We start from the raw sequence: 14,036 nt of genomic DNA, 5'->3' as shown, positions 1-14,036 counted from the left end.
CTTGAAAATATTGCCAAAAGGACAGTTACAGAGCACCTACCGCACACGAGACTCTATGCTCAACACTTTCTGAAATGCTCTGAGTGGGGAGGTGCCATTCACACTTTACCTATGAGGATGGTAAGGCTCAGAGGAAGTGAGCAACGTGGCTAACATGACACAGCTAGTAAACGGCAGAGCCACGATCTGAATCCAACTCCAGCCCCATCCCAAGCTCATCTTTCCAGGGGTACTTAATAGGTACCACACAGATGCACCCCGAGAACGAGAAACTCTTTATGAGCATATTCTGTGCTTGACACACACAAAACTAGAAAGCCCGAAACCAAAGAACCCCGCACTCTGAGTCTGTCACCCACCACCGAACTCACTTTCCAAGACGTCACTACGTCTACTCAATTCCCCACTGACTCAAAAAAACGATCTTCAATTAATAACCTTTAATTTGGTTGGCAAAATGGGGGAAAAGAGACATTACGAAATTTTTACTCCTGTGAATCAGAATTTTAGTGAAAGGGAAACAACTGTGTAATGATGGATTTTACAATAAGAAAGTCACTGGAAGTTTTGATCATGGCTCAATAACAAGAATCTTCAAAGGTTACCTCCAAAAAGCGAAACATCACGGACAAAACATTTTTTGTATGAGGACGAAGATGTTCATTGGTTGGTATCCTATGAATTATTTCGAGAACTAGCTTCCGCAGTTGCTGGTGGAAAAAAATAAAAAACGTAAATATAAAATCCTTCCAAGGGTTCCAAAGTAATTCTTTCCCATTCTACGAGTGTCACACAGCTGCTTGTCTCCTGCACTGGTCACCACCACACTACAAGACGGATCCAGTTTTAGAAACAGTCCTGTAAATTATTCAAATGTAATCCAAAGCGTGCACCGCAAACCATTACTTTCAATATTTCTACAACTGTGTACCAGATCAAGTAAGCCAAATTTTTCCTTTCACACCTTACCAGTACCGCCAGCAGGACACTGCTGTGTGGACGTGAAGTGGATTTCAGACAAAGAGCAAAACACAAACTAACTTTGTGTGAGGCTGCCCTTCATAATCTCAGTTTAGCTCCTAGACCGCTCTCCAAGCACCTCGGGCCCAAGGACTAATTACATCAGAAGCTGTATTAAGCTTTCACGATTCTCTCCAGGGAGCTGACAACTAAAGAGCATGTCAAATATGTAAGATCTTGAACTGGTACAACATAAAAATGCTTTATTTAGCAATCAGCTTTCACTGGTATTATGGTAATTTTTTTAGAAGTTATTTTTAAGAGAGACATGATGAAATACTTACAGAAAAAAATGGTATAACGGGACTGTTTTAAAATGATCAAGGTGAGGAGACAATGCAAAGAGTGGGTGGGGATATAGATAAAAGAAAATTGGCAGTGAGCTACGAGAACTGAAAGTGACAAGAGTAGAGGTGGGTACTAGGTGTGGGGAGGGTCCTTAAACTGTCATTTCTTTGTATGTAAGTGAATTCCTCTATAATTAATAGTGTACACACACGTCAGGGGTCAGCAAATGTGAATAATCTAAATTGTAAAAAGATGACCTAGACAAAATAAAACCGAGACATTTAACTGAGGAGGCAAAGTTATCCTTACGTGACAAAATCTCTTTCATCTTTAAGTGGAACTGTAAGTTTTCTGAGTTGTTTGAATTCATAAATGCTTGCAATTCTAGAGCACAACTTTTTTTTCCTCATTGATACTTTTGAACAGATTACCTGGGCTGGTTTCTCCTGAAGAAACTGAACTTCTCCATCTTGAAGAAACGTAAGAAATCGAGGGATGATATGTTCGAGGAATGTAGAATATTGAGGAGATGACGTTACATTCTAATCATGCAAAAGTAAAAGAAAACCTCATTGTGTACATATTTTCATTTCAAATTCACATATTATAATAACCTCAAAAGAATATAAAACAGAGCCAACAGTAGGTTCTTAATAGTTTTAGATGCTTTCGTGATAATGTAGTTTTAAATAAATTAGGATGATTGTTGCTTCTGAAATCCAATTCAAGAGAACTAAATGCTCTAATTTCCCGTTGGAACTAGAAATACTAATGCTGTGGAAAACGCTGAACCTGCAGCCCGTTCTAGGCCGCTCTGCGGCTCTCTTAAGTAAGAGACCACTGAAAAGTCATTTAGCTTCTAGACCTTACTCTTTTCATTTGGAAAATCAAGAGTCTAAACAAAACTGACACCTTTTTCCAATCTGAAAATCTAACATGGGGCCGGCCCCGTGGCTGAGTGGTTGAAGTTCTGCACGCTCCACTTCAGTGGCCTGGGTTTGTGGGTTTGGATCTTGGGCACGAACCTACTCCATTCATCAGCCATGCTGTGGAGGCATACCACATACAAAATACAGGAAGACTGGCACAGGTGTTAGCTCAGGGCTAATCTTCCTCAAGCAAAGAAAAAAGAAAAAAGGAAGACTGGCAATGGATGTTAGCTCAGGGCAAATCTTCCTCAAAAAAAAAAAATCTAGGAGGCCAGCCCCATGGTCGAGTGGTTAAGTTCGTGCATTCTGCTTCAGTGGCCCAGGGTTTTGCTGGTTCAGATCCTGGGTGCAGACAAGGCACCTCTCATCAGGCCATGCTGAGGCGGCATCCCACATACCACAACTAGAAGGACCCACAACTAAAAAAAAAAACACATAACTATGTACTGAGGGGATTTGGGGAGTAAAAGGAAAAAGAAAATCTTAAAAAAAAATCTAATGTATTTAACTAGATCTATATGATTTAGATTATAATCTAATTTAATCCATTACTTATCCCAGCACTGATTTTAAAAGGAGAATAGAAAATGAAACTATAGCTTGGGGATAGTAAAGTGGCTACTAGTGCAGTTTCTGGATCCCACTTAGGAAGTGTAAACCCTGGACAGTTACTTAACCTCTCTTTGCCTCAGTATCCCACCTGTTAAGAGAGGATAATACTATTTCCGGCCTTATGTAAAACCATGTAAAGATTACATAAGTCAATACACATAAAACTTACAGCACAGTCTATGGCAAACTCCCAACAGAAGTTATCTGATATTATTAGAGTACCTATGTGCTAAATACTGTGCTCTGTGCTTTTTCTTCTTTCTCACTTCGTCCTCATCACAACCCTAAGGTAAGTATTAACCCCACTTCACAGATAAAGAGGCTCAGAGAGGTTAAAAATGAGAATTTTTGGAAGAGTATTCAAATTAAGTGTATCTAACACCCAAGTCCTTTCCCCCCCTTTTTTTTTTTTTTTCCTTTTTCTCCCCAAAGCCCCCAGTACATAGTTGTATATTCTTTGTTGTGGGTCCTTCTAGTTGTGGCATGTGGGACGCTGCCTCAGCGTGGTCTGATGAGCAGTGCCATGTCCGCACCCAGGATTCGAACCAACGAAACACTGGGCCGCCTGCAGCGGAGCGCACGAACTTAACCACTCGGCCACGGGGCCAGCCCCAGTCCTTTTCCCCTTTTAACACCTCATTCAACAAGTATTTATTGAGCTCCTATCCTGTGCTCAACTGGCTCAAAATGAGGAAGAAAGCTGATCCAATCCATGCCCTCAAAGATGGGGAGGCAGCAACGCGGTGAGGAAGACAGACATCAAGAAAGGAACTAAGGACACAGAATCATGATGGATGAAGCGCTGGCAAGTACGGGAACATCTAACAACTAGATCCAGTTTACTGGATGGAACCAGCGGCAGAGACTGCCTTCCTGAAGAGGAGACGTTTATATGAAAACCCAAAGGCTAGTAGGAGTAAACCATGTGAAAAAGTGGAGAAGAAGAAGGTTCTAAGAAAAGCATACGCAAAGGCACAAAATGATGAGAAAGCATGAGTGTAAAAGGCAGGGATGGGAGTCTGAGAGAAAGGAGTGAAACTTCCACTATCGTGAGTCTGACAAACTGGTGAGATGAGGCATCTGGGCAGCTAGATGTATCCGGAGCTCCAGGCACTGATCTGGGCTGAAAATAAAGATGTGGGATTGTCTGTTATACAAGATAATCTTAGAAGACGAGTCTATCAAGGAAGACAAAGAGAAACAGGCAAAAACCAGCAAAGAACGTGGTACCTCAGGAACAGAGAAACAAAGTTCTGCAATTTTGGGAATATGCACCGAGCATCGGTCTTCCAGGGCTAACCTGGTGCACAATTCTAGGGGCTCCATTTGCACAACACGGTCAGGAAGGCACCCCCAGAAGTTGTGCAGGATCTCCACAGCGTCTCCCCAAGTAGACTGATTCCATAGCCTTCAAAACCTCTGAGTTTCAAATTTCTCTAGTAAAAAAGGTTCACTCAACAAGCTGCCTGGCTATTCCGCCAGTATTTCAACTCAGCCCCCAGCTTTTTGATCCACATGAATCTTGCAAGTCACTTCTAACTTGAAGGCTTCTTGATTTTCTGTCCTGAAAAACGGTCCGTATGATATTTACTTAGCCTAGAATCTCACCCCATAGTGGTTAGTGAAATGAATTTCTAAGACTCCTGAAATCGCTGGGATTTTTTAAGTTTCACGCACTTCGTTTAAATATTTTTTTCTAGAGTGGTAGTGGTGGGAATTTAGAATTACCATGGTCACGCTAGTATTTAATTCTCTGAAGGACTTAGTGACCTGAATTCCATTTAAGGTAAATGTCTACATCATACAGATTTCAAAAGTCACTCTTTGGAGAAGCCCCAAGTAGACTGCCTCACCAACTTTCAACCCCGCTAATTGAATCAATGCCCCTGAGACCAAAGCCAGGCATTAACTTGCTAACTGCCAGGCTGTGAACAGCAGAGGAGGGGTCAGACACTTCATTCAGAGAGCCCCACGTCCACACTCAAGGCCTGGCGACGTGCTTGCTCCTGTGGGTTCACAGGCAGCTCTGCGACTTCAGCTTCTCAAAGAAAGCTGGGAGGGCAACGGGTCCCTCCTGTCAGTTCTTCCGACGAGATGGAGAATGCACGCCTATCCTGCTCCACCTCCCGTCTCTTTTTTGAGTTTCTTTTTTTTAACAGCTTGCGTTAGCAGTTTGGGCAGAAGACAGCTCTTTAGCTCAAGCTCTAAATATCTCAGGATTTTGTTCCAGCTCAGTTCAAGGCAATAAGTCCTTGAAAACTATTTAAAACGAAACAAAAAAACCTGCCAAATGAAAATACCACCCATTACTACAGACAGTAGGGTGTCTGATTCAACCTTATTAGCATTTATTTAATGTTTACTAATTCAAATGACCGTGCCAGAGGCTAAGAAACATTTTATCTATTGTTCTTAATCACATTAACTCTGTGAGAAAGATTTTATCCTCCCCACATTCAAAATAAGGAAGTGACTCTCTCTTCTCCCTGTGAGACTAATGGGCACCAGACTAACCATAAGGTTGGACAACACATCAGAGAACAGTTTTCAGGTGCTGGACAAGAGGCAGTGGGTGACCATGATCTCCACGAAAAGGGGAATTCACCAGCTGAGCCCCATGATCCCCCTGGCCTTCTGCCTAGGTACGATTTCCCAGCTGGGGCTCAGCAGGCTGGGGCCCAAGGAGAGCATGGCGGTCTTGCCGAGCTGAGGAGGAAATCCCAGAGTTCAGGGCAGCTGAACTGGCTGGAATCCGCAGGGCAGAGCCCTAGGAAAAAGAGAATCACAGAGGGGATAGGGGTGTTCTCCCACGTGTCCTTGAGGGCTGGGCTGCACATGATGTAAGGCAGCCTCCGGCCACCCGAGGCCTACCAGAGAGTGCGGCATTGGGACTGCGAGCCAAACGGAGATATCCGAGGTCTAGCAATGGTAGAGGATGTTGGGGTTCTAGCCTAGCCACAGTTCAAAGACCTTCTTAACACCCTGATAATACCCCAGACATCCAGCTGAGGAGGACCATTTCCTAGAGAAAGGCCGATTTTAGACCTGTCGCAACAAAGCCTAAAATGGACCTGTGATGAGATCCACAGGAGACAGGCTGGATCCCACCAAGCTGGAGGGACGTGGGAAACACCTTGGCGTTCCCACAGATCCTCCCTACACAGCATAAAACCAGGCCTCCCCAAGCTCAGTGAGATCAGTCAGCAACCACCAACCACAATACAAACAGCAATGCTCTTTAGAGGAAGATAACGGAATCCAGGGGCCCTACATTTCACCAACAATGTTCAGGATAGGATCAAACACTACAAGATACGCAAAGAAGCAGAAAAATGTGACCCACAGTCAACAGAAATCAAACTTTATAGAGCCCAAATGTTGTATTTAGCAAATAAAGACTTTAAAGGAGTCACTATAAACGTGTTCAAAGAATAAAAGGAAAATATGGTCTTAATAAATAAAGATAGGGCATCTCCACAGAGAAATGAAATCTAAAAAGAACCAATGGAAATTCTAGCACTGAAAGTACAATAACTGATATTTAAAAATACAAAAAATGTAAATGAACTGAAATTTAAAAATAACATCCCAGCAGACTGGGGATGATAAATAGTCAGTGAACCTGCGGGAGATCAAAGAATAAAGAGAAAAAAGATTGAAGAAAAATGAACAGCATCTGGGGGACATATGGGACAATATAAAACAGTAGAATGTGAGACCCAGAAGAGACAAACTGCTTGGTCAAGGTCGCAGAAGTTACAAGCCACAGAGCCCAAAATGAGGTCCCACTCTTTCCACAGTAACATACCACCGATTACGTGAACACAACAGATTCAGAGCCAAAGTCTGAGTGAATCCTGAGTATATGCCTAAAAGAGCTGCCATATCTAAAAATAAAAAACTGTTCAACAACCGAAAAAAAAAAGCAACATTCCTCAATATCGTTTGGCGTTCACATCACTAGCATAAAGAAGTTGGACAACACTGTGGACAAATTTTCAAATTTCAATGGTGAAACATAATAAATAACACCAACAAAGACAATGGTTTTTTAGTTGCTAGCAAAAAGACTGTCACAGAAACAATAAGAAAGGACACGAGAATATTTACCCCAAAATGAAAAGTATAAATATAAAGCCCATACCTCAAAATTTTCACTAACTTCTTGCATCATTTTTAACTTTGTTTCATCAGCTGCAAAACAAATCATCAAGTAATTGGAATGATGTTAAGGATGTTCCTAAAATTACTGGATTTGATAAGTTAAGAGAAGCAATCAGATCTTATCAGTTTGACTGTCATGGTCCATCCAACAGAAGGCACATAACTAGCTCCCTACTAACAGTCACACACATTCACACTCCCAGACATCCATGTGCATGCACAGACAAGGATACAGACACAGACATACACACACGCCTGCCTCTTTGGGGCTCCAGCCAGTAAAGCTCATCACTTTGCTTCTCCACAAGACAGTGAAAGGGGAAATTCGGACAAAAGTTAAGGTTACTGTTTATCTCAATGCGCATATTATTTCAACTGAGATGAATGAGTCTCATTAACACATTTCTTAAGGACAAAAAGGATCAACTCACGTGTATTTACATCTGTGAGAGCTGCCACAAATTGAAGGTACTTTTTCATCAGAGTGGTTTGGTCAACCACCGTGGCCCCCTGCGTTGCAACAAATGCCATCTTTCTTTTGAGCTAGTTTGTTTCTCAAGAGAGAAGTATCAAGTCCATGAGTTCTCCTAGCCTGCGAAAAGAAGCATCTGGTTAGCCAACTTCTTAACAGCACAGGCTCAGTCTCTACGAACATCTCACCAAAATGCCTGTGTTACTCTAAATACTTTTGCTTTAATCCAGAATACAACACTACTCCCTCTGCTTTTTTGAAAATAAAATATACTTAAGTCCATTTGTCTATTAATTTCTAAACGTGAGTTTTACACACAGATCTCTTCTTTCCTACCATCTGTCCTTCTCTCCCTAGGTCAGGGGTTCGCAAACTCTTCGTAAAGAGCCAGACAGTAAATATTTCAGGCTTTGTGGTCTCAGTCACAAAGACTCAGCTCTGCCGTAGCCAGAAAACAGCCACAGACAACACATAGACGAACGAGTGCAACTGTGATCCATAAAATCTTTATTTGTGGATACTGAAATGTGAATTTCATATAATTCTCAAGTATCATGAAACCATTCTTCTATTGACTTCTTCCCAACCATTTAAAAATGTAGAAACCATTCTCAGGTCATGGGCTGTATAACAACAGGCAGCGGACTAGATCTGGCAACGTCTACCCTCTGTAACTGGTTCTCAAACTTCAGTGTACATTAAGATCACCAGGAGCCAGACGTGGACTCCCAAACACCACCCAGAGACTGGTTCAGTGAGGGGCCTGGGAAGCTGTAAATTTTGTTTGCAGCTGGTACACAGTAGGCATTCAAAAGATGCTCCTAGAATGAATCAATAAATGCTTCAGGCTGATGACCACACTTTAAAAACTGCTTCTCCAGCTGACACACAGAGGTTGCCTTGGCTTCTATTTTAAGAGCCCGCCCAAAAGCGTCGGGAGCACCTGGAGAAATTGCTTTTACCCATCTTCCTTGTCTACATAACCGCCTAATTTCACTCTGCATTAAGAGGCAGTTTCACGACTGAACTTTCTCCTCTCTGTAACAGACACACCAACAACCCTTCTGCAGGGCCTTTCAAGACCTCCCTGCCGGATGTGCTGCAGCTCACATTTCTGCCCCAGGCGATGGGGACACCCTGACGCTCAAAGCCACCCTTACGGAGACACCAGAAGCCCTTCTCCGATGCAGAGAGCACGCCCCACCGGAAGTCCCACTCCTCCCGCTCAGAGCAAGAAAAGCCACTACGGAGACCAAAGGGAGGGACCTGTCAGCCCTGCCGGATGACCTCACGACTGCTTCCTCTTTCAGGTCCCCCCCACCCCCACCCAAACACCGAAGGCCCCGCATCCTCATCCCCATCCCCACCCCCGGGGACCCAAGAGTCAGGGTCACGGCCTCTCCCTGCTAAGAAACTTCCGGTCGGGCCCAAACTTTTTAAAGGCTCGGTGGACACCCCTCTGGCACCGAAGCCGTCAACTCTTCCGTGTCCCGGGGTCCCCAGAGGCCAGGCTCCACTTCTCCCCGGGCCTGCGGGGGCCCCCTAAAAAGGGACAACGTCCCATCCCGTCCGTCGAAGACCCCCGGCCCGGCCTGCCCTCCGGCGAGCCCCGCGGCGCGGCCAGGTGGGAAGGCCGAAGCCGGGCCCCGCCCGCCGCGCCGAGTCTGAGGCGGCGCCGCCGGGCCAGAGGGGGCGCTGTCGTCGCCGCTACCTTCGCTCTCCGCGCCGGGCCGGGCGAGCCAGGGGCCTCCGTGGAGGCCAGGAGGGGCCGGGCTGGCCCGGGGGCGCCTCCGGGGGGTGGCGGCCCCCACCGCAAGCCCTACCTGCCGGCTCTCAAACGGCCCTCCGCTTCCCTCCTTTTGTCGCCGTCCCCGGACATCCAGCGCCCGCCTCCCAGGCCGGGCTACGGCGAGCGCCGAGGGCCAATCCCCGCGCCGCTCCGCCTCCGCCTCCCGGGGCTCCCCAGCCCGGCCCGGCAGCGGCGGGGATCTGCGGGCGGCCGCCCGGCCTGGGCCCCCGGGGGGGGGGGGGGCTGGAGGGGCCCCGGGCGCTCGGAGCTCCGTCGTTCCGCGGAGCCGCCGCGCCGCAGAGGCCCCCCCGCGCCCGGGCCCCGTTGCAGCCGTCGGGGCCGCGGCGCGCGCCTCCCGGGGCCGTTCCGCCCATGCCCCTCCGTGCCCGCCCGTGCTTACCCCGACCTCGGCGGCCGGCCTCCCGCAAGCCCGGCCCGCGCCCCTCGACGAAGCCCTCGCTGCAGCCGAGGCGCAGCGCGCAGGCCCACCCCCGCTTAAAGCGGCCGCGCCCGCCGCCCGAGAACTGGGCCCCGGCGCGCCGCCCCCAAGTGGGTGCGGCCTGGGCGGGCGGCGGGAGCGGGGAGGAGCGTCTGCAGCCCGGGTGGGCCACCGGCCTTTAAACCTCCGCCTGCGTGGGCGGGGCCCCGCGGGGACGGAGGCGGGAGGCGCTAAGTGTCATTGATGGGGTTTCTTGGGCCCTAGATGTCCTGGCTGGAGCTAGGCCCCGGGAGGGAGGGTCGGGGGCTGCTGTGCGGCGGTGGGCACTGGAGGGGCTTCCCTAGTTGGCGGCGGTCGGGCCCGGGTCCAGTCCAGCCCTGAACTGATCGTGGCAGGCTTGGTGAGTTTTCTCCCCGGCTGCTTTCCCGGGGGTCTTTCTAGCCTGGGAAGGGGGAGGAGTCAAGGAGGGTCATTGGGAAGGCGAAGGTAGCTCGAGACCCTGTAAGCGAAGGGAAGCCCTGGTGTTCTGCCTGGATGTGGCCAACCCGATCATTAGTTCGGCAGCTGCATCACTCCGAGGCTAGACCGCAGAGGACCACTTTCCTTGTCTGCTCCTACCCCGCGGGCAGATGCCTCGGGCTGGGCCAGAGCAGTGCTGAGACTGAGAGGGGATTGGGCAGAATGCCCTGATGCCCAGGGGAGATGGCATGGGCTAGAAGGGAAAAATACTGTCAGGCGTCACCTACAGACTCCATCTAAGATGGTGGTTAAATAGTGAGCCGTTCCTGGTAACCCATGGTTACCATGTTAAATGGACAGTGTGAAAGTGATGACCTGAGTACCTCTACCACTTCCAGGACCTGGCTCCACCTCCTGCCCCTTCCTGTCTGTTCCTACCCCCAGCCCCATCATCACTAACTCTCTAAAATCTTTGTGTTCTTTTCCCAGACAGATACATTTCACACCTGGCAAAGAACAGAGCTTGCGATACCTGCAGATACCGTGCAGGAAAGGTGCCCTGTTGGGAAACAAACTCCTTGCTTATTTAAGGTTACCACTCAAGAACGAGCCTCCGCTGATGTGTTGGGATTGTAAGTGATGTATTTAGAGCCAGTTATCTGTGCCTGGGAGAAATAAAATGGGTCAGAACACCCCTTCCCCTCTGGAAGACGTTGCCCACTTGCCAGAAAAATCCTCTCTGCTCCTTCTCCCCCCACCCCCAAAAAAAGTAGGAAGTCCAAAGTTGGAGAAGGTTGAAAAATTGGAGGGCTGTAATTGGTGTGCTGAGGTGGTTTTTAATATTGTTTTGGGGGTGGAGAAAAACCGGCAGTAGACAAACCTTTTGATAAGTTTCAGCTTAATTGCCTATGATAAAGACGTACTGTTAGGCCTAGCCCTAACATCCGGGAAATCCCTACTCTTTCCCATGGCCTTAGCTTCTCCTAGCAAAGTACCCATCCCGCTGCTCTGATTTTTGCCTGTTTTCTTGTCTATCTCCTGAATTAGAAGTTGGGGACGCTGCCAACGTCATCCCTATCAGGTAAATTAGATCACGCCCTTCTTCTGCTTAAAACCCCCCAAAGACTTTTCAGCTCATCCTCATTTCCAGGCCCTGCAGACCTCCCAACCTCGTTCTTCATGTTCCAGCCGCAGTGGCCTTGCTATGCATCATCCCCACCTAGGACCTCTGCAGCTACTTCTCCTGTCCGGAATGTTCATCCCTCAGAGGCAGAAAGCTGGCTCCTTGTCATCCTTGATGAGCTCAAATGTCACCTCCACAGATAGGCCTTCCTTAAGGCCCAGACTAAGAAAACCATTAGCCCCCACACCTCACTGTCTTTCATAATGCGGTATTTACCCCCAATAACCTCACAATGGGAAATTATTTATTGACTCATTTATCATCTGTCTCCCCTCCTGCACAGCAAGCTCCTTTTTAGTCTTTCTTTACCAATGTATTCCCGTTGCCCATGGGGTGCTGTCTTCGTCTGCTAGAGGTGCCAGAACAATGCACTGCAGGCTTAAACAACAGGAATTTCTCTCTCACAGTTCTGGAAGCTAGAAGTCCGAGGTCAAGGGGCCGCTAAGGTAGGTTTCCTTCTGAGGCCTCTCCTCCTGGCGTGCAGGCGGCCGTCATATCACTGTGTGCTCACATGACCTCTTCTTCGTGCCCTTGAAGAGAGAGATCTCTGGTGTCTGTTCCTCTTCTTATAAGGACACCAGTCCTAGTGGATCAGGGCCCCACCCTTATGACCTCATTTAACCTTAATTACCTCTTTAAAGGCTCTGTCTCCAAATACAGTCACACTGTGGGGTAGGGCTTCAGCATATGAATTTCTCCAGGGGCACAATTCACCCCGTAAACAAATGTATAAATTCATACCCTGTTTGCAATAGTACTGTAGGAACCCGTCGGGCAGGGTCAGTTGGAACACTGAAAAGGAGGATACAGGGAGCCCCAAAATATCCACTCTGGTGGGCATGAGCAGTACGGGCAGGTGGTCTCCGCATGGAGTGGGTCAGGGCACTAGGCCCCAGCCTGGCCTCTTGAGAGCCACCAAGAGGCCATCCCCCTCCACTGTCCCCTGCTGTACTGGAGTTGCTGCTTACCTTTGCCTCAGCTGTTCGGCTTCTTGGAGGCCAGCCCTAGGGTTCCACCCCTGCGAAGAAGCTTTCCCCATGATGAATTAGGCACCCAGCATCTTGTCCTCCCTAGGTCTCTTGTCGGTTTCAACAGGGTGAGTGGGTGAGTGGGTGTCCTGACATCTGAAAATTCCAGCTGCCCTGGCAGAGCCGACACCCAGGCCTGGAGCCGTGGTCAATTCAACAAAGGGATCATGCGAACTCTCTTTTGCGAACTCTCTTTTGCCCCCTCCAACCTACCATAGGCTTTAGCCCCCAAAGCCTCTCCAGAGTGGATCTGGGGTGGTTGTTATCTGCTCCGTGGCCCCCACTTCCCACAGTTACATTTCCAGGGCAGGACAATGCAACCCTAAGGCCGCTGCCCTTCTGTGACCAAAGGGAGATCTGATTATAGCACCTTGCCAGGACCAACAGACCGGCTACCCTGCTCTAGGAAGATTTTCAGTGACAAGAATTAACATCAAGACACATGCTGTGAGAGCCTGAGGAGGGAAGGTTTCTGGGGAGGGGTGGCGGGGGGTTAGTGGGGGATGACACCCAAATCCTGGCCAACAGACAGGAATTAGGCAAAGAAGGGTCACATCAACATCAGCTTCAGGGTTGCCTTGCAGGTGGCTTCTGTGATCTAGAGAGGACTCTCTGTGGCTACTGTCAAATTATTATTCAATGTAATAAAGTCACACATTGAAAAACAATAAGTCTTGGGGCTGCCTGGTGGCGTAGTGGTTAAGTTCATGCGTTCCACTTCAGCAGCCTGTCGATGGCCCTGGGTTTGCAGGTTCAGATCCCGTGTGCAGACCTGTCAAGCCATACTGTGGCAGCATCCCACATACAAAATAGAGGAAGATGGGCACAGATGTTAGCTTAGGGCCAATCTTCCTCACCAAAAAAAAAAAAAAAAAAAGTTTTGTTACTTATGCATTTAGTACATTTTTTTAAATGTATCACTAACAACCAGACCGTTGAATAACGTTAAATAGTTAAATATTTGAAACTAAATTGATAATCTTAACATACTATTTTCTTCTCAAGCACAATTTTCTTCTTAATTTCTGCTGGACAAGCAGAACTCTCCCAAGCCCTTAAGCAATTGTAGTGAGGCCAGCCAGCACTGACTGAGTGCTTGCTATGCCCAGAGCACCGTTGTATGTATTAACTGATTTTCTCCTTACAACAGTCTCATGACACAGAGACTATTATTATTTCCATTTTAAAGAAAAGGGAACTGAGGCACAGAGAGGTAAGTGACTTTCCCAGGGTCATATAACTCTCAGGGCGAATCCAAAGGCTCCTGGGTCCTAGGCCTAGTGTTTGTTCCCATGATGGTGATTGATGCCATTGGGGAGTGACATCTGTCTGGCACTTTTAACTTTCCTGAGGGGCCTCACTCAGATCTGTGCCCCCTCCATTACAGTGAGATGGCAGGGCAGCCCACCAGGGCCCTGCCTTTAAAAGATGCCTTCACTCCCATCCGGAGGGTCCTGAAATCGTGGTCCATCAGCCATCAGGCTGGAGGAGCCATCCAACCTGCTCCCGCTGGGTGGGGTCCCTTGCCCAGGTATGCAGTAAAGCAGGAGCAGAACTGCGACCGGGACCCAACTGCAGGTGTCCAGTCTTTAAGGCCAGCCAGGCCGGGCCACCTTCTAAGGGGAAAGAGGCACTCTGTTCCGTTATGGCTGA

At 48.1% G+C, this 14,036-nt stretch overlaps 1 protein-coding gene, 1 long non-coding RNA gene and 1 other non-coding gene across 13 annotated transcripts in view; 1 reads left to right on the top strand and 2 right to left on the bottom strand.

Annotated features, from left to right (window-relative positions):
• Positions 1 to 9,818, bottom strand: part of TRRAP (transformation/transcription domain associated protein) — a 117,214-nt gene extending 107,396 nt beyond the window's left edge. For 10 of the 11 annotated variants that reach the window (XM_070484186.1, XM_070484190.1, XM_044747309.2 and 7 more), the window contains exons 1-5: positions 9,675 to 9,818; positions 7,445 to 7,605; positions 6,994 to 7,043; positions 1,740 to 1,850; positions 606 to 710 (exon numbers count right to left, since the gene is read on the bottom strand). In XM_070484186.1, the coding sequence (XP_070340287.1) occupies positions 606 to 710; positions 1,740 to 1,850; positions 6,994 to 7,043; positions 7,445 to 7,544 (366 nt within the window). In that variant the 5' untranslated portion in view covers positions 7,545 to 7,605; positions 9,675 to 9,818. Of the gene's footprint in view, positions 1 to 605; positions 711 to 1,739; positions 1,851 to 6,993; positions 7,044 to 7,444; positions 7,606 to 9,308; positions 9,450 to 9,674 lie in introns of those variants that run through there. The other variant, XM_070484187.1, reaches the window with a different exon arrangement.
• On the bottom strand, positions 7,119 to 7,316 carry LOC139040255 (small nucleolar RNA ZL1). The gene has a single exon (XR_011494418.1). It is a non-coding gene; the product is annotated as a small nucleolar RNA ZL1 (small nucleolar RNA).
• An 85-nt stretch (positions 9,819 to 9,903) lies between the features above and the next one.
• On the top strand, positions 9,904 to 11,563 carry LOC123276906 (uncharacterized). The gene is made up of 4 exons (XR_006513521.2): positions 9,904 to 10,113; positions 10,662 to 10,804; positions 11,220 to 11,253; positions 11,361 to 11,563. It is a non-coding gene; the product is annotated as an uncharacterized lncRNA (long non-coding RNA).
• Positions 11,564 to 14,036: the final 2,473 nt, after the last annotated feature.

The sequence above is a fragment of the Equus asinus genome, chromosome 14, assembly GCF_041296235.1.
Source record: "Equus asinus isolate D_3611 breed Donkey chromosome 14, EquAss-T2T_v2, whole genome shotgun sequence".
In the NCBI taxonomy this organism is placed as follows: Eukaryota; Metazoa; Chordata; class Mammalia; order Perissodactyla; family Equidae; genus Equus; species Equus asinus.
This window is presented reverse-complemented; position numbering and strand designations above follow the sequence as displayed.